The following is a 20,032-nucleotide window of genomic DNA, read 5'->3' as shown; positions in this document are numbered from 1 at the left end:
CTGTGTCTGTCTTTATAGCTCCCTCTCTTTCGGGTCGCTAACACAAACCCACTGGCAAAGTCATCCCAGGATGCTGACCTCACTGCTTTTAACTGGTCAGCTCTTTTGTCTACCTTGCAGTCATTTTCCAAATGTGGCCCCTAATTGGGTTTCGCCTGTGATTAAGTCAATAACACAAGAGTTTAATGTCCTCTAATGAGTCTATTTGTTGGCCAGCAGCTAATTAGGTCTGGGCTGTTCAGAGATTGCCTAAACTAATTGATGGGCATCACTGAAACACTACGTGTCAATCAGCAATGTAGTTAAGCCCATTTCTTGTTCCAGTTTGTGGTGGCGGTGCAGAGCCTCAAAAACTGTTAAGCCATTCTGGTTCACAGGTCGGGCTGGATTATTTATAAGGCAGACTTACATTAATGACAGCTGTTGGGGAAATCCATTTAACATTGACTGCTCAATCCCCTTCCTTCTAAACATGCACTTAATTTTATTAACACTATTGGTTGTATTAATGATTCAATCAGTAGTCCAGTGTTTCCTGATGTTATGTGCAACTTTAGAGTATAATCACTTACTATGAGAGAATTTTTCAATAAAGTATACTTAAAGTGTACTTTTCCAAGGAATTTAGTCATATGGAGTGGACAGCTTAATACAGTGTCATTCAGCATGCATAACAAATTTAACTTAGTGAGAAGTGAGGGTGATATCTAGACAAACCTTTATATAAACATATGAAGACTATCAAAGTGTGATCTTTGGTGATCCTTGACATGTTTAGATCCTATCCCCAGTGGTAGATTTTCAGCTTAACGTTAACAAGGCACTATAGTGTGGATGAAGTCAGAGCAAGCTGGAGGAGTTTGATACTGGGAGTCATCCTGATCATATGCCTGCAGGTAAGCATGCTATCAAAAAGAGGGGTTTGTTTGAAGCGGGCTGTCTGTCAGCGCACGGCTGTGCTCTGTCGATAAAAAGGAGAGGTTTGATTATACCTCCACTTCATGCTTCGCAGCTAAGCATGAAGAGACAAAAGATTATAAAATGGGAGAAAGAGGGAGAGGAGCTTCCCTCTTTCTCACTTTGTCTCTTTGTCATCATGCAGCAGATCCTACCCCCCCCCCAATAGAGTTTGACACAACCCTTTGGTTGTTGTAATTTTCCTAAAGGCAAATTACCCATTAAATATAGCTGTCCTTTGTGTTATGCTTTACTGCATTAATCTTGTATTATGTACCGCGTTTCAAAACAATTTATTTTCAAACTTCTGTTTACCCATTTATGTTATCTCACTCATACTATTTATGTTTGTGTTAGCATACAAATTGTTTCAGCTGACCATTTTCGAATAAAATCCAGGCTGAAGACAAAAAGGGACCGGGTATTTGCAGTTCTAGGGGGCCTAATCATTAGGATGACCTACGTCTTTTAAAATGGTCCTTCACACCTATTTTTACAGACTATCGTTGTATCTGAGGGCTCCTATGATTGCTGCTCTGTTTTCTCTTTATACAGCTGAATTAAGCAATATTTTCAGTAATAACCATGAATGACTCCCTATAATGTGAAAGGTCACTAGTACTGCAGATTTCATTGAGACTCAACACTGCAGTCTAAAGTTTTCCTTAAACCCGGTTACATTAATTTCCAGCCAATGGCAGTGGACGAAGCAACCCAGCCACTGAAGATGCACAAGCTAGTTCATTCTTAGTGCTGGTCCCAAGCCCGGATAAATGGGGAGGGTTGTGTCAGGAGGGGTATCCGGTGTAAAATTTTTGACAAAATCAATTATGCAGATCATAAATAAGATTTCCATACCGGATCAGTCAAGGCCCGGGTTACCAACGACCACCACCGGTACTGTTAACCAGCAGGGTGCCGGTGGAAACTATGCTACTGTTAGGTGAAGGAGAAGGAGAGGAGGAAGACATGTCCAGAGGCAGCGAGAGAGGAGGAAGTGTAGGAGTGTGGAGGTAAGAGTCTGAACTTTGAATGTTGGAACTACGACTGGTAAAGGGAGAGAGCTGGCTGATATGATGGAAAGAAGAAAGGTAGGTATACTATGTGTGCAAGAGACCAGGTGGAAGGGAAGTAAGGCCAGGAGCATCAGAGGTGGGTTCAAAGTCTTCTACCATGGTGTGAATGGGAGGAGAAATGGGGTAGGGGTAATTCTGAAGGAAGAGTATGTCAAGAGTTTGCTGAAGGTGAAGAGAGTGTCAGACAGAGTGATGAGTATGAAGCTGGAAATCGAAGGTGTATTGCTGAATGTTATCAGCGCATATGCCCCGCAAGTTGGGTGTGAGATGGAAGAGAAAGAAGAATTCTGGAGAGAGTTGGATGAAGTGGTGGAGAGTGTACCCAAGGAGGAGAGAGTGGTGATTGGAGCAGACTTCAATGGGCATGCTGGTGAATGGAACAGAGGTGATGAGGAGGTGATGGGTAGGTGTGATGTCAAGGAGAGAAATGTGGAAGGATAGATGGTCATGGATTTTGCGAAAAGGATGGAAATGGTTGTGGTGAATACATATTTCAAGAAGACAGAGGAACACAGGGTGACGTACAAGAGTGGAGGAAAGTACACACAGGTGGACTATATCTTATGTAGAAGGCGCGATCTGAAAGGGATTGGAGACTGCAAGGTGGTGACGGGAGAACGTAGCTAGGCAACATCGGCTGGTGGTCTGTAGGATGACTTTGGAGACCCAAGAAGAAGCGAGTGAAGGCAGAGCCAAAAATCAAATGATGGAAGTTGAAGAAGGAAAACTGTTATGTGGAGTTCAGGCAGGAGTTAAGATGGGCACTGGGTGGTAGTGAAGAGTTGCCGGATGGCTAGGCAAGCACTGCAGAAATAGTGAGGGAGATGGCTAGGAAGGTACTTGTTGTGTCATCAGGACAGAGGAAGGAAGACAAGGAGACTTGGTGGTGGAATGAGGAAGTACAGCAAAGTATACGGAGAAAGAGGTTGGCAAAGAAGAAGTGGGATAGTCAGAGAGATGAAGAAAGTACACAGGAGTACAAGGAGATGCAGCTTAAAGCGAAGAGGGAGGTGACAAAGGCAAAGGAAAAGGTGTATGATGAGTTATATGAGAGGTTAGACACTAAAGAAGGAGAAAAGGACTTGTACTGATTGGCTAAACAGAGGGACCGAGCTGGGAAGGATGTGCAGCAGATTAGGGCGATCAAGCTGGAAATTTGCTGACTAGCGAGGAGAGTGTGCTGAGAAGGTGGAAGGAGTACTTCGAGGGGCCGATGAATGAAGAAAATGAGAAAGAGAGAGAGAGAGAAGATTGGATGATGTGGGGCTAGTGAATCAGGAAGTGCAGTGTATTAGTAAGGAAGTGAGGGCAGCTATGAAAAGGATGAAGAGTGGAAAGGCAGTTGGACTTAGTAGTTTCTGGTGACCATTACATTGCTGTCGACAATCCACTATCTGCATACCGACTAAGGTTTGTCACTGGTCTGCTTAATGTCAGTAGTCTCAAACGGCCCATGTAAAATCTTTTTGTAATACACGTGTGAATAAGTTAATCGTTGTAAATCACGTTTCGGTGGCCTTACGCATACAAAATAGGCAGCGATTGTACAGAAAACGGTCTGTGTTTTATTATAACAGGTGTCTGAAATTCAGATTTGACCAGAAATGTAAAGTGCTTTGAGTGGCTGTTGCAGCTAGAAAAGCGCTATATAAAATGCAACTTGATTGATCTATTGATGGATTGATTGATTGATCCTGATGACATATACCTGCGGAGGCATGGAGATGTTTAGGAGAGATGGCAGTGGAGTTTTTAAACTAGATTGTTTAATACAATCTTGGAAAGTGAGTGGATGCCTGAGGAGTGAAGAAGAAGCACACTGGTACCGATTTTCAAGAACAAGGGCGACGTGCAGAACTGTAGCAACTACAGAGGTATAAAGTTGATCAGCCACAGCATGAAGATATGGGAAAGAGTAATAGAAGCTAGGTTAAGAGCAGAGGTGACGATTAGCGAGCAGCAGTATGGTTTCATGCCATGAAAGAGCACTACAGATGCGATGTTTGCTTTGAGAATGTTGATTGAGAAGTATAGAGAAGGCCAGAAGGAGTTACATTTTGTCTTTGTGTTTTTAGAGAAAGCATATGACAGGGTGCCGAGAGAGGAGGTGTGGTATTGTATGAGGAATTCGAGAGTTACAGAGAAGTATGTAGGAGTGGTGCAGGATATGTATGAGGGAAGTGTGACAATGGCAAGGTGTGTGGTTTGAATGACAAATGGGTTCAAGGTGGAGGTGGGATTACATCAAGGATCGGCTCTGAGCCCTTTCTTGTGGTGGTGATGGACAGGTTGACGGACGAGATCAAGCAGGAGTCTCCGCGGACTATGATGTTTGCGGATGACATTGTGATCTGTAGCAACAGTAGGATGCAGGTTGAGGAGAGCCTGGAGAGGTGGAGGTATGCACTGCAGAGAAGTGGAATGAAAGTCAATAGGAGCAAGACGGAATGCCTATGTGTGAATGAGAGAGAGGACAGTTGAATGGTGAGGATGCAAGGAGTAGAGGTGATGAAGGCATATGAGTTTAAATACTTGGGGTCAACTGTCCAAAGTAATGGGGAGTGCAGGAGAGAGGTTAAGAAGAGAGTGCAGGCAGGGTGGAGTGCATGGAGAAGAGTGTCAGGAGTGATTTGCGGCAGAAGGGTACCAGCAAGAGTTAAAGGGAAGGTTTACAAGATGGTTGTGAGACCAGCTATGTTATATGGCTTGGAGACAGTGGCACTAACGAAAAGACAGGAGGCAGAGGTGACAGAGTTGAAGTTGCTAAGGTTTTCATTGGGAGTGACGAAGAAGGACAGGATTAGAAACGATTATATTAGAGGGACCGCTCAGGTTGGACGATTTGGAGACAAAGCAAGAGAGGCAAGATTGAGATGGCTTGGACATGTGTGGAGGAGAGATGCTGGGTGCCAGGGGAGAGGAAAAGAGGAAAGCCAAAGAGGAGGTCTATTGATGTGGTGAGGGAGGACATGCAGGTGGCTGACGTGACAGAGGAAGATGCAGAGGACAGGAAGAAATGGAAACGGATGATCCGCTGTGACGACCCCTAACGGGGGCAACCGAAAGTAGTAGCAGTAGTAGGCGGTGGACGAAATAGCACGCTGTTTAAGTTGATTGCGAATCCCAAAATTCAGTTTCATGTGCTTGAATTACATAAGAAAATAATTTTGGATCGTTTCGCATTGCTTCTAACACTGTGACTTCTGGTGGCCTGTCTATAGTGTCTCCCCGCCTGCCGCCCAATGACGGCTGGGGCTCCAGCATCCTCGCGACCCTGAGTAAGGATAAGCGGTTCGGATAATTTTGATTTTTGAGATTTGATATACTTTATTGATCCCCGTTGGGAAATTCCTCTCTGCATTTAACCCATCCTAGGTGTGTAGCTAGAAGCAGTGGGCAGCCTCCGTGCAGCACCCGGGGACCAACTCCAGTTTGTCTTGCCATGCCTCGGTCAAGGGCACAGACAGGAGAAATGAATGACTGAATAACATATCCATGAAATACATCACTTCCTGTGCACCAGCAAAGATTTTGCGGGAAAGCACAGGACGTGGTAAGTGTAATGATCTGTGCCCTCTGGCTATGTTAACTTATAACATTAATAAAGCAAGGACGACTTCTCTCGTGCTGGGTGTTTATTCACCGACCGGATTCCGACTGACGTTACGTACATCACGTGACTTTGTTGTGGCGCTACAGAAAGCCGTAAGGGACATTAGCAAATCAAATGTTACTAGCAAATATTACATCTCCCTTTTTCTGAAAAGTGCTGCTTTCTCTGCAGAGATACAGACCACGTTGAGCACGTTTATAAGCGAATACAATCTTAATAAGAAAGAATATGAAAGTGGAACTCTTATATAACTGGACTGCAACAAAGTAGTGTAAAACATTTCCTTCACTGTCTAAATGTGACACCGTAATAACATTTCATCTTTTTTTTTTCATTTCATTACTGGTAACTGCAAACAGCAGGTAGGTACACAAGGTAAGTGAACGCTGTAAATATTTCTTTTCAGAACATAGCAGGTATAGTACAGGTTGGTGTAAAATTCTCTCTTTTTTTAACATTCATAAGTCAAGGATTTGTCTTGGTTTGATCGTGCGACCTGACCTCGTGGTGTAACCAGGCTGTGTGTCTGGTTGTCGCTGATTGTTCGTGTCTGGAGGTTCAGCATGCTCTTGCTGATGGGCTTGTGTGTTGTTGTTAGCGCTGGTAACAGTCTGCTGTGAAGTGTGTGTGTGTGTAGTGTGAGTGTTCACTCTGCTTTGTCGCAGGTGTTGACGGTTGCGTTGGTAGATCTGACCTTCTTTGGTTTGGATGTGGTAGCTCCTGTCTGTGTTCGCTGGTCTTTCCACAGTTGCAGGTCTCCAGGATCCATCCTCCTGCCGGAAGCGGATTGGTGTGCCTGCGGGCAGGTGGGGCAGAGGTTTGGTTGTTCGGTTGTAGTACGCCTGCTGGCGCTGTTGACATACCTCTCTCCTTTTGTGAACATCATCCTGACTGGTGATCTGTGGCTGCAGGTGTTTTGCTGTTGATGGGAGAATGGACCGCAGCCTCCGACTCATCAGTAGCTGTGCCGGTGATTTCAGGTTGTCCACCGGTGTGTTGCGATACTCCAGTAAGCTCATGTAGGGGTCTTTGTTCTCAGCTTTGGCTTTGTCCAGGATGTGTTTGGCCGTCTGGACAGTCTTCTCGGAGAGGCCGTTGCTCTGTGGGTAGTGGGGGCTTGTGGTGGTGTGTGAGAAACCCAATGTCTGTGAGAAGTTGCGGAACTCACCAGAGCTGTAGCACGGACTGTTGTCGCTGATGATAGTCTCGGGGATTCCGTGTCGAGCCATTGCTGCTTTCAGCTTCATGATGACGGCAGATGAGGTGCAGCTGTAAAGTCTCTCTAGCTCGAAGAATCTGGAGTAGTAGTCCACAGTGACTATGAAGTCCTGTGAGTTCCATGTGAATAGGTCTGTGCCTATCACTTGCCATGGCCGCTCGGGTATGGCGTGTGACATCATTGGTTCCTTTGCATTTGCGCTGCGCCGTTCTTGGCATATGCTGCAGTCTGCTACCGCATCCTCGATCTGTTTCCCCATGCCAGGCCAGAACAGTAAGTCTCTTACTCGGCATTTGCTTTTTTCCACGCCAAGGTGGCTGGCATGGATGCGCTGTATCATATCCTTGCGAAGCTTTTGGGGGACAATGATTCTCTCACCTTTGAACAGGATACCGTCCATTTCTGAGATTTCTGCTCTGTGGTTCCAGTATTCCTGGATGCTGGGCGGGCACTTTTTCTTTGTGTCTGGCCAGCCAGTGAGTGTGGCTCGTCTGAGTGCGGTGAGCTGTGGATCTTGCGCTGTTTCCTGCTTGATTTCTGTGAGTCTTGTGTCGCTCACAGGGATGTTGCTGAGGACTGTGTGCACTTGGGCCTCCATCCCTTCCTGTAGGTCACTGTCGTGGTGTTCTATTGACTTGTGTGACAGTGTGTCGGCCACCGGTATGTCCTTACCGGGGCGGTGGATGATTTGGATGTCGTATTTTTGGAGCGCCAGGATCATCCGTTGCAGCCGGGGTGGTGCTGCTGCCAGTGGCTTTTTTAGTATTGCCTCCAGCCAGTGGGGAAGGGGGAAGGAGAGGCCGGCGCTGGAGTCACAGCTCTTTCTGCGGGTCGAAATATGAGAGTACTGGACCTGGGTGCTGTGTAATGAGATTCTTCATCTCTTGGAACGCCTTGTCGTGGACTGCATCCCACACAAACTCACTGTCCTGTTTCAGAAGCTGTCTGAGGGGTGAGTTTATCTGTGAGAGGTGTGGAGCGAATCTGGCGAGGTAGTTGATCATGCCGAGGACTGTCTCCAGCTCTGCTTTGTTCTGTGGGGGTTGCATGTCCTTGACCGCCTTCACCTTGTGTGGGTCTGGTTTGATGCCTTCGTGTGAGAGCGTGTGGCCGAAGTAGCTTACCTCGGACACGCATATGTGACACTTGTCGGGGTTGAGCCTCACCCCTCGCTCCCTTGTGCGCTTCAGCATCGCTCTGAGACGCTGGTCATGTTCCTCTTTAGTCTTGCCGAACACTAGTATGTCGTCCACTATGGCCGTCACACCATCCAATCCTTCATATGTTTCATCCACGCGTCTCTGGAACTCGTCTTGAGCGGACACGATTCCGAATGGCAGTCTGAGGAAACGATGCCTGCCAAACACTGTGTTAAATGTCGTCAACATTGAGGATTCAGTGCTCAGTTTGATGGCCCAATAGCCTGACCGCGCGTCTAACACGCTAAAGTACTCAGCTCCAGCGAGCTTTGTGGTGGCGTCCTCCAGCGTGGGGAGGGGGTAGTGAGGTCGTTGTATCACTTTGTTAAGAGCTCTGGGGTCTAAACACACTCTAAGTTTGCCTGTCTTTGGCTTCTCAACAATGACGAGTGCGTTCACCCATTCTGTGGGTTCTGTTACCTTACAGATTATGCCGCCTTTCTCCATGCTGTCAAGCTCGTCCCTCAGTTTGCTGCGTAGGGCGATGGGGATTCTGCGTGGCGGGCAGACGACCAGCGTTGCATCTGGTGTGACGCGAAAGGTGCACTCGCCTGGGAACTCTCCTATTCCCTGGAAAACATCTGCATACTCATCCATTATGCTCTGTGATGTGACATTGTTTTCCTCGCTCACAGCCATCACTATTTTTACCAAGTTTAGGTCACGGCATGTTTTCATTGCCATGACTGGTGGGGCGTTTGTGTCAATGACGTAAAAGTCCAGCATCATTGCATTGTCTCTGTACTTACATTTGAGTTTGCATGTGCCTTTCACGCTCAGCGCGCCTCCTCCATATTCAGTGAGTCTGTGTATTGCTGGTTTCAGTGTCACATTTTTGAACAGTGCCTGGAACAGGTTGGTGGGAATAGTATTGGCCTGTGCCCCAGTGTCTAGTTTAAACTTTACCTTCTGTGGGGGTGTGCCAATTCCAACCTCTACGTAAGCCTGCTCGTTGCTTTTTCCGTTGTTCTCTATTGAGATGCAGTCTATGTACAGCTCTGTCTGTTCTCCCACAGCGGTGCTCTCCACTGTAATGTTGTCGAGGTACAGTTCTTCCTGCTCTCTGTCAGTGGTGTACTCTTCTGGGTTCTCTCCGACGGCATGTACTGTGCTGCGGTAGTACTTCGTCTGTCCCTGGGAGCTAGACTTGCATACTTTAGCAAAATGATTGAGCTTCTTGCATTTAATGCATTGTTTACCCTTAGCTGGGCAAGTGGCTTTAGCGCCGTGTAGCCCTCCACAATAGCTACACGTCCTAGCGGCGGTGCTAACGTTACCTTCCCTTTGTCTGAAGTTAGCGTTAGCTGCTTTGGGTGCGTTCGGTTTGTAAGTCTTTCTGCCTATTGCGTGCACCGTTTCATGTGTGCTGCCCTGGCCCATAAACTTTAGCTGTTGCTTTGCTAGCTCGTGTGAGCGGGCTACATCTATGGCTTTTTCTAGCGTTAGCTCAGCTCCCTGGCTAAGTAGCTTTTCTCTCACTCTGGGTGAGTTGGTGGCAAACACGATGCGGTCCCTGACCATCTCGTCGGCATTTGGGTAGCCACAGTCTTTGACTAGGAGCTTTAGTTCAGTTACAAATTGTTCGAAGGTTTCACTCTCTCCCTGCATCTTTTCATGAAATTTATATCTGCTTTGGGGGTGATGTACTCAGTGTACTTATCGTAGTACGTTTCTAGCTTCTTGGCTTGTTCTCCGCTGAGTGTCCAAGTGTTGTGCACATCGCGCCCTTTTTCCCCTATCCAGAGCAGGAGGTAGCTGCATTTCTCCTCTTCATTCTTCCCGCGCAGGGGGCCCGTGAACATTAGCTCCGTTGTTTGTCGAAATCGTCTCCATGCTTCAGGTAAGTTCGCCGATTCCCAGTCCATCCGTGGAGCTGGAACGCCGTACGAATCCATATTGGGTATTTAAACTCCGCTACTCTGACACCATGTAATGATCTGTGCCCTCTGGCTATGTTAACTTATAACATTAATAAAGCAAGGACGACTTCTCTCGTGCTGGGTGTTTATTCACCGACCGGATTCCGACTGACGTTGTTACGTACATCACGTGACTTTGTTGTGGCGCTACGGAAAGCCGTAAGGGACATTATCAAATGTTACTAGCAATATTACAGTAAGCAATTGAAAAATAGACAAATTGTCAGAAACATGTAACAAAGTATTGTTATTTTTGTCATTGAAGTTTGAAGGGACATTTTCGATACTAACAGCAATTAAAAGGTAATATTTTAATACAAAAACATTCACTCAAGCAGCTTTAACCAGAGACAGGCTTTGCCTTCACTTTCAGCTTGAATGAAAACTGTAGACTGTGGTTTGATTCTTAGTGCGATCGGCAATATAAGCAATCCTTTCATACCGAAATTATGCTGCTTAAAATCTATTTAGTTTATATGACTACAGCCCTGTTAAAATTCATCTCCTATGGGCGTCCGGGTGGCGTAGTGGTCTATTCCGTTGCCTACCGACACGGGGATCTGCTGTTCGAATCCTCGTGTTACCTCCGGCTTGGTCGGTCGTCCCTACAGACACAAATGGACGTGTCTGCGGGTGGGAAGCCGGATGTGGTTGTGTCCTGGTCGCTGCACTAGCGCCTCCTCTGGTCGGGGCGACTATTCGGGGAGGGGGGAACAGGGGGAATAGCATGATGTTCCCACGCGCTACGTCCCCCTGGCGAAACTCCTCATGGTCAAGTGAAAAGCAGCGGCTGGCGACTAGACATGTATCAGAGGAGGCATATGGTCGTCTGCAGCCCTCCCCGGATCGGCAGAGGGGGTGGAGCAGCGACTGGGACGGCTCGGAAGATTGGGGTAATTGTCCAGGTACAATTTGGGAGAAAAGGGGGGGTATCCAAAAATAAAATAAATAAATAAATCATCCCCTATGGGTGTACACGGTGTATTGTTTTCATCTTAATTTGAATTTTTCTTTTTTCAACCTGCCCGTTTACCTTTAACTCTTAATCAATTGGATTTTATTTCATCATATTTTGTAATTTGCTTTTAAGTCTTATTTCAAATTGATCTTATTTGTTGTTTGCAAAGCAAATGTGCAATCAATATAAATAGAACCATGTCATACAACAGTTATATGTGATTAAGCAATCTGACTGGTCAGAGACATGTTATTGCAGCGAACTCAGGTGGGCAGCCCGAGAACCATCGCCACAGCCGAGACGCGAACCAGTATCTCTCACATCGCGGGCAACAACGTTAACCAGTCGACTAAAGGGTCCGACCCGTTAGCCAGGGGCTAACGAGTCTATTTATCCATGCACGTTACACTACCTTATTTATTGGATATCTTTCGCAGCAGTGTACTGATTAACATATCGTTAGCCTCATATGATAAATGCCTAAGTCATTTTTTACGATTTTCGGATAATAAGAAAAAACGCATTTTCATATCCACTGAGTACATTTACACTAGGCCTACAGTAAATCAAAGCACAACCCACCAACGCAAAACAACGAGAGAAAAAAACAATAAGTAACCAGTGAGACAGCTCTCTCTCTCTCTCTCTCTCTCTCTCTCTCTCTCTCTCTCTCTCTCTCTCTCTCTCTCTCTCTCTCTCTCTCTCTCTCTCTCTCTCTCTCTCTCTCTCTCTCTCTCTCTCTCTCTCTCTCTCTCTCGCCACCAAGCAAAGGCACGCACACTGACCGACATAACATGCGTTCCCATGACTGGCCGGGAGACGACAGACTGACTCCGCCAATCAGCACTCCCAACAGTACAGGGTCACTACACTATATTTACATTTGAAAAAGCAGAAAACTAGCTAATAATGCATACTAATGTCATTCAATTCATTTTCACGATTTTATTTCCTTAATGTCATATGAAATGTCACAAAATGTTAATTTACATGTTACTACTAACGCGAGCTATGCTAGTTCATATGCTAGGGACATTTCCACTTTTTTTCTTCAGTTTTCTCCCTTTTTCTCCCCAGTTGTATCGGGCCAATTACTTTTGAGCCGTCCCGGTTGCTGCGCCACCCCCTCTCTGCCAATCGGGGGGGGGGGCGCCCGGCCGACCAGAGGAGGCGCTAGTGCAGCGACCAGGACAAATGCCCACATCCGACTTCCCACATCCACGGCCAATTGTGGCTGTAGGGACGCCCGACCAAGCCATTTCCACTTTATCGCCTAGAATTCGCCATGGCTTAACCAGCCTGGTTGCATAGCAACCAGCCACTCTGCAAGTAAGTAAGGAAATTAAGTTCAGTTCTGTCAGGAGAAATTGCAAAATATATGCTTTAAATAAACGTTTCTGGATTTATTTTCACCGTCAAACTGTTGATTAAAAGCAACAGAACAGTCGAGACCGTGTGTTGTCGCGAATAACATCATGGCTGGTTCCCGTCAGGCGACACGGATAGCTCCATCGAGAGTTCGTAGCCTGCATGTTGGTCCTGGACGACCTCTGGCTCTCGGATCTCCGACTCCGCCTCTCCCACCCGCACTAACTCCCCCGCCACCACCCCAAAGCCCCTTCCTTCCAGCGCCGGCCTCTCCTTCCCCCTTCCCCACTGGCTGGAATCCGTGTACTGCATTGCCCCCAAACGAGGAGCCACCTCTCCACGTCTAACGCCTTCCTAGTTTTTGCCCGAAGAAAGAAAAAAAGAGAGCGCTCTCAACTAAGGTGAAAAGTTGAACACGAGTGTACGGATTAAGTTTTCTTCTGCCCCCAACTGCTGCCCCGCTGCGGGGCGGATAAAAAAAGCAGGCCGAAAAGAAGTCCATATGATGTGGATCTGGTACCTCCTGCTCGGCTCGGGGTCCGGCTCAGGAACAGTCGGTAAGTTTTGTTCCCCCCCCCTTTAAACAGCGGACGCGAATGTGTTGCTGTTAGTTAACGTTCTTGTTGAAACGATGTGTTCGCCGCTACAGTGGGATGAACTTGTTGAAATATTGTCGCTGTGGCGAAGCTTCGCGATGTCGGACAGCGGCAGTGGGGGAAAAGTTATCCGACGTGCATTTACATTTCATATAACAGGGCTTTTGCGCAGGGCTTCCCCCTTTTTTTCTTGCACTGTGGACTGTGTAACTCGTCTGACTGAGAGGAGAGATTTGCTGATAGATTTTTTTTGTCGTTCAAGACCCCCCCCCCTCCTACCCTTCCTCGCCCATATTATGTGCAGTCATGAAAAAGGCATGCGCTATGAGATGAATTTATCCGGTAGGGGTTGGTCGCTACAGCAGGCTAGTTATGACCAGGAGTTGTTGACAGGGCAGCGATGACAAGTCAATCTACCCCGACATGGCAGCTGGGCCCCATTGAGTGCAGGGCCAGATAGCAACCTACTTCAGTTTACATTCAGGCCAGGCAGCTGGCATGTTGCCTTCACTATAGTATCAAGCTAGTGTTCCAGTTGGTAGAGCCACCTTTTAGGCTGTATACTCCCTGATTTACGTATTAGCCTTCTTCAGATATAGCCTAACCACTGCAATGGAGTGCAAAGAGTACGCAGGACAGGTTTTCTTTCTCAACCAATATAATTTCACTGATTAGCCCACTTTCAGCCAAAAAGAGACAAGACTAACTAAAGTGGAACATTACCTGAGATTGGTTGTACATTATTGTAAAGCTGTAACACTGCACAGCTGCAGGGCTTCTCCTTTAGAATATGCCTCAAGTCATATTTAAATGGTAAATAAATGTAGGACACCTGCTATTCATGATATTATTTTGCACTTGGGATGCCTAAGCATGTACATGCTCATATATTCAGGCTAGGCCATCAGAGTGTGTGGATGAGTGATTGTCATATTGCTGCATGCTAGAGAGAGGTAAAACAGAATTGGTGAGGGCTAAGTAGCCTGCCTTGGTTAAGTCAAGTCAAATTTATTTGTATACCCTAAATCACAGTTATGTATAGGGCTTTACAATAATATTACAATCTCATTCTTAAAACAGGTTAATGGAGTAAATGACCATGCCTTCTATCCCTAGACCCCCGATTCAGATAAGGATAAACTCCACAGAAAAACAATTTTGTTTCAGGAAAAAAAACGGGGGAAATTTTCAGAAGAGAATCAGGAGGGATTCTTCTTATAGGATGAATAGGTGTGCAGTAGGTGTCGAGTGGTGGTTGGGTGTTTTTGATGACACTAAACCAGTATTATATTACATTAGTTGCATCCCATTTCTTACAAGCAGAGGTACAGTTTTGAGTAAACAAGTAGTACTTTCAGTATTCTATTATATGGTCAAAACCACTGAGACTTGGAGTCAAAGCTGGGGTCCTGACCTCCCTAACACACACCAAGTGAAATATTAAGTAAAGTAAAGGGAACGTTAACCATGCCTGCGATAGTAAATCTGTCTTTTTCAAATTGTCTCGATGGATTTCACTCAGGTGTGTCTGATTTTAGTGACCATTAAAAGTTTCCTAATCACTCTGGCGACCCTGCTCCCAGGTATCCCTGTGTCCTGTTGACTTGGCCGGTATACTGTATCCATCATAATAACTCTTAATAATGAACTCTATCAGTCACATCAGATTGCCATATAACTGCCATATAACCGGACTGTGTGCGTGCGTGCGTGCGTGTGTGTGTGTCTGAATGGAGGAATAAAGCCAGGGATAATATTTCTATGTCTGTTTGTGGGAGGGCAGTCAAAACGAGATGTGGAATCCAGAAGTAAACTAATCTGGAAGAGGGCATTGCTGTGGTGTCACAAATTTGGCTTAACCCCTCCTGTCCTATTTGCTCATACATGGGTTTGCACAAGTTTAACGCACTCTTTTCCTTCTCTCTCTTTCTATTTTCCCTCCCTCTCTTATTCTGTCTCTTATATCAATGCTCACTTATATCAATGCACAAGTGTACTGGATTGGTACTGGTGAATATGCCATATATTCCATGGACTATTAATTTAAACATTATTGGTAGTCTGACACATTTCTTTTGCCAGATTTAATATTTACATAAGCCTTTATATTAATAATTCATTAATCCTTTTTGGACTTGAAGGACAATGCTGAAGTAGCTTTTTAACATAGCTCTTTGTCCTATGTCTAGCCAGATTGTCAGACAATCTGTTGGGACTGTGGCTGCTGAATGCAACATTGGTTGGCACAAATGCTCATTTGTAACACTTGGATTGATAGCCTCTCATTATTATTTTCTGCCATTCATGAACAAGGTCACTGAGCCCTCAAAGGCTAGGCTCAAATCTTACTTCACTGCTGAATACTGGATGAAACACCAATGTTTTTCTATGCTACTGCCAGGCCCACCTAGCGTAACAGTTCAGGGATTAGCTCCATGTGAATACTTGCCAAACATCACTATACAACTGGCAAACACCAAATTGCCAACTATGAAAGCTACCAACAGCTGGCTAACTTTATTTCGACAATGTCTGTGCTGTGTGTAAAGCTGCGAGACCAGGTACACTGCAGCTCATCGGTAGCACAGTTAGCAAACTGACATAGCCATGCTCCAATATCTCCTCATCAAGATTAATGTGTTCCATTACTCGCTCTGTGCAACCAAGCCACACACGACAGGTGGTCGGATATTTTCATTCATAACCACAACCACTCCCTAGGTCCTTTCTCCCACTGCATCCAGAAGTTGAATTGCATTGTCTACTGCTTACATTGTGCCCCTGTACCATAGCATCCTATGGGCAGACCAGTTGGTCTGTGTGGCTGTTCGAGTGGGTGTGTGTGTTTGGATATTTGTGAGAGAGAAAAAGACAGAGATAGAGATGTAGAAAGAGACAATGTGTTTTTGCCTTGGATTATGTGGTTGATATGCTTCCAGTCATTGTCACACTGTGAGACGACCAGGGATTAGTTTGGGCCTGTGTGTCTAAGCGAGGTGGCTCCAGTTCCCAGAGTTGTTAAACAAAGCCACATGATCGGAGTCACATTTCAAAACCTTGGCGCCAGTGCGACTTTAACTGAACACATTCTGTGTGGTTTCCATCTCATCTTCCATCAAGCAAGACAGACTCCACAATACATGTGGTTCAGAGCACTGAGCCAGTCCCGCATAGTTCTGCAATATATGCGAATAACTTCCTTGTCTATGAGTGTAAATCAGTGTTGTGTTTCTCTCTACAGTTTTTCTGTCTGTCCAACCTGAGCATCTTGACTGCATAAGTCATGATGCTGAATCTTTCATGGACTCTGGGCTAGATGTAAAGCAAACTGGAAAGACAGAGAGGAATAAAATGCACCGGAAAAAGTTAGAGGACGGCTCATTAACGATTGACTTTTGATTGATCTAAACTATTCTGCTATGCATTGAAGCCAAGGCTTTGTTGTTCCCTGATTGTTCCCGTATATTGATCCCCTGCCTTCCCAGTTGCCAAGATCAAACCCCTGTCTATCTGGAATTGTTTTGTTTCCTTTAAACTCTCTCTACTGGCCACCACATAGATTTTGTTCTTTTCAGCAGATGTGCTTTGTTTTTGACAAAGTTTGCTGAGTGGCTAGCATAACAGGGATGCATCGCAAACTTTCATTGCTTGTGTCACTCTGTTGTTAATGCATTGATCCCCAATTTTATTAAAGTAATATCACCTTAAGTACACCTTAAGTAGTACAAACTTCAGAATTACTTTGATTGGTTCCTTCAAAGCATTATTACCTAATCACTACCCAGTTCAGGCCATCTCATTAATTTTCCTCATTATTGTATATTTTCCTTGTCAGTTCTCCTTTCTATGAGAAGAATGGCCTATGCATTCCCTCTGCTTGCTTTGCCCCTTGCCAGGGATGGACAAGTTTCTGGCTGCTGAACAACTGGCTCCCCTACCGTCCTCAATGATGAGGTGTCATTTGCTGTGCTGTGTCACAATGCTGCCATGGCAGCCAGAGTAGATGCTGACAGGCTAATTTGGAGCACAATCCCAGCATCCCTCAGTCAGTCCTAACAAACATGTCACCTTTAAGGTAAACAAACTTTGTGAAAGGCAGGTAGAACGTCAGTGCTGCTGATCCTGTATTTGCGAACCCAGGGAAAAATATAGCCTTTCTGAGCATGGTTTGAAATGTTTTGTGCTTCCTAACATATGCTTGATTTGTCTCTCCAGACATCGAGGTGTAGGGTTGAAATGTTCACACTACTGGCTCCAAAAGAAAAAAGAAAAAAAAAGTCAAAACAAAGCAATTTGAATATTCATGTATTCAATTAGAATTAATATCAGGCATGCTCATATATCTCCATATCATAAGTCAGTTACATTTTGAAATTCTATAACTGCACCACCTGCTAAATTTCTGCTTTAATGATTGTGTGGCAAAAAAATGGATGATATATGTTCAGATAGACATGAAATTGTTTGTTTTCAAACAAACTGGCAGTTTCATCATTCCAATGAGCAGCTTGGCTCCATCCAGTAGCTTTGTGCATGCTAATTACCTTCAATTTTCCTAACATCTAATCACGGGGAAAGGGGTTATTTTGACTAGACACAGTTTCTTGATTGCAATCAAAGACTTTTTATTTATTTTTTTAAACTAATGCATGGCTGTCAAGTTTCCTCACGTGAGCATCCTATGTAATGTAGACTGTGTGAGTGGTGAATGTGAACGGACCTATATTTGTACCAAAAAGTGACTGCAATAATCAATGATAAAATTATGGTACAAAATTCAGATTATTTTAAGATTTATAAACTCTTTATTCTTTAATTAAACTGCACGGGATTTCCTATTTCTGTATTCCTCTATAGCAGTAGTATGCTTTGTCTAGTATGCACGTGACTGCTTCTCTTGTGCTTACTGTATCATAGACAATATCCTATCCCATAAAATATTTTTTGTGCCCCAATTCTGTCCTAAATACAAACTGTAGTGCACAGTCTCAGAGGGGATAGCCCCATTCACAACAATGACAGGATTTCCATGGATGATGGAGGGTTTGTGAGTGTATGTGTGCATGCAAACATATGTGAGTGGCTGAGTACATGAAGAAGCCAGCTGAAACATCAGGGGCCCTGATATCCTCCCTTCCCTGTGCAGGTAGAGAGGTGTAAGCCTCACCTTTTCTTGCATCACTTTGACTTTTAGGCTATTACACCAGTGGAACTGTCCTCGCATATTATTAGATGCTCCATCACACGGACACATGTTTGATTTAGCAACCTCTCAGGTGAAATTTCTATGCAGGGATGCAAAAGCTATTAGGCACTTGATGTTACTTCTTTGGGTGGGGGCATAAATGAACAAATAAGATCAAGCTCCATTCAGCAGACTCAAAATCATTGCCTCTCTGTCACAGTTAATTTTAAAGCTTTGACTTGATACCTTATGATATTGATATTGAATTTTCCATTTACTGCATGCCTGAAAACCTGCGTATTTGATATTGAATTTTCCATTTACTGCATGCCTGAAAACCTGCGTTTTAAATGTAACCGATTTCAAAGCGTTAGTCTTTTTCCTTGTTTGGATGGATGAATAAAAATTGTCAAGAAAGTCAGGGATCATGTTTCTGTCTGTTTTGAGAGTGGAGTCAAAGTGATGTGTCAGAGTAAACTAACCAGAGGAGAAGGAAACATTACTGTAGTGTCACACATTTGGTTTAACCACTGCCGCCCGTTTGCCACCTATCCCCTTTTCTCTCATTCCCTTTCTTCTCCGTTGGTGAGGATTCATTTGTATGTGTATGTGTGTGAAAGGTGTGCAATGTATTAGTGTGTTTTTGTGTATTTGTGTTTTTTTGTGTACATGTGAAAGGTTCATTGTGTGCATGCGTGCATGTGCACGTGGAATGAATAAAGGGTAATCCTTTCTTGGATGGAGACCAGGGGAGGCGAGGTGCTCATCTTCACAGGAACTAATCATCTGATTCTGCCTGCTGTTTACAGAGCCAACCTCATCAGCCCAAATCAAATGCAAAGCCCATGTTAATTGCCCTAATGCTGCATCCCTATCAACCATGGCTTGGCAGATCTCCAGCCCTGGGGCTAAAAAATGGATTATTTTCAATAGGTTTTCCTAAGGAGCAGGAAACAGCTATCCTTGGAATTTAGAATCAGGAAGAGCAAGCGGTGAAGTGTGAGTGGATGTGGGTTGTCTTTGGAGAGGGAGAGTGGCCAGGAGGTTCAGGCCTTGCTCTGGCCATTACTGGGCAGAACTGTTAGTCTTGTGGGGGCCTAGTGTGTCAGAGATGGTAATTGAGTTTGTCTCCCTGCGGCCTGCTCTAATAAGAGGCTACAGGCCTAAGATCTGACTCATTTCTTATGCCCAGGATGATGTGTTGGCCTGGCCGCCCTCTGCCTAATGACTCTAGATACTTAATGAAGGATTGGTGGGATTTCCAAAGACTTTGTTAGAGCTTTGCGTTAATGTACTGCAGGGTACAGTGGGTATGGTGTGCTTTTTACTGACTGGTCCAGAGACTTGTGCAATGACATTTTAAGTTTGTTTTTGTTTTGTTTTTTATCTCAGTATTACTATGCACACATAAGCAATCAGAAACTGTATGTATTATACGTATCGTTGTATTTGCTCTTGAGGCATATTCCATTGTCTCATATAGCAGAAATTTGGTTTGGGATAGTTGTTGGTCTTTGTTCATCACATGATTGAAACAACCTGCAGCTATGATGGAGTTTTTGAAAACCAAATAAGTAGAGCCACATGAGCAATGTTTCAAGTTTAATACTTTCACAGTCTTTCCTGTTTGAGAGCCTGAGAGTGTTGCTTTAAACGAGTATACAGCACTTTTTGTTTCTCATAGCAATGTCAGCTGGAGTATGGTTACCATATAGCCCTACTGCCTTCTGAAACCAAACAAATGATTACAGTGATAACCTATTTAATGGATTCTGTTATTTCTGCCTATTTGCTGTCTTCTGTTATTCAGCAGTGTGAATAACGGCTATAAATCAGACAAAACAAGTAACTTAAAATAGAGGCAACAGATGACGAGCACATGTGTGCCAACATCTGCCAGTTTTGAAATCCTTGAGCTGATATCAGCTTGTGGGGAGCAGAG

General features: G+C 44.8%; 1 protein-coding gene across 1 annotated transcript in view; it reads left to right on the top strand.

Annotated features, from left to right (window-relative positions):
- The first annotated feature begins 12,578 nt into the window (after nucleotides 1-12,578).
- Nucleotides 12,579-20,032, top strand: part of ldlrad3 (low density lipoprotein receptor class A domain containing 3) — a 115,323-nt gene continuing 107,869 nt past the window's right edge. The window contains exon 1 of the mRNA XM_056282213.1: nucleotides 12,579-12,866. Coding sequence (XP_056138188.1) covers nucleotides 12,812-12,866 — 55 coding nt within the window. The 5' untranslated portion in view covers nucleotides 12,579-12,811. The remainder of the gene's footprint in view (nucleotides 12,867-20,032) is intronic.

Source organism: Lampris incognitus, chromosome 6 (genome assembly GCF_029633865.1).
Source record: "Lampris incognitus isolate fLamInc1 chromosome 6, fLamInc1.hap2, whole genome shotgun sequence".
Taxonomy (NCBI): domain Eukaryota; kingdom Metazoa; phylum Chordata; class Actinopteri; order Lampriformes; family Lampridae; genus Lampris; species Lampris incognitus.
Note: the sequence above shows the minus strand (reverse complement) of the source record. Positions and strands in the feature narration are given on the sequence as shown.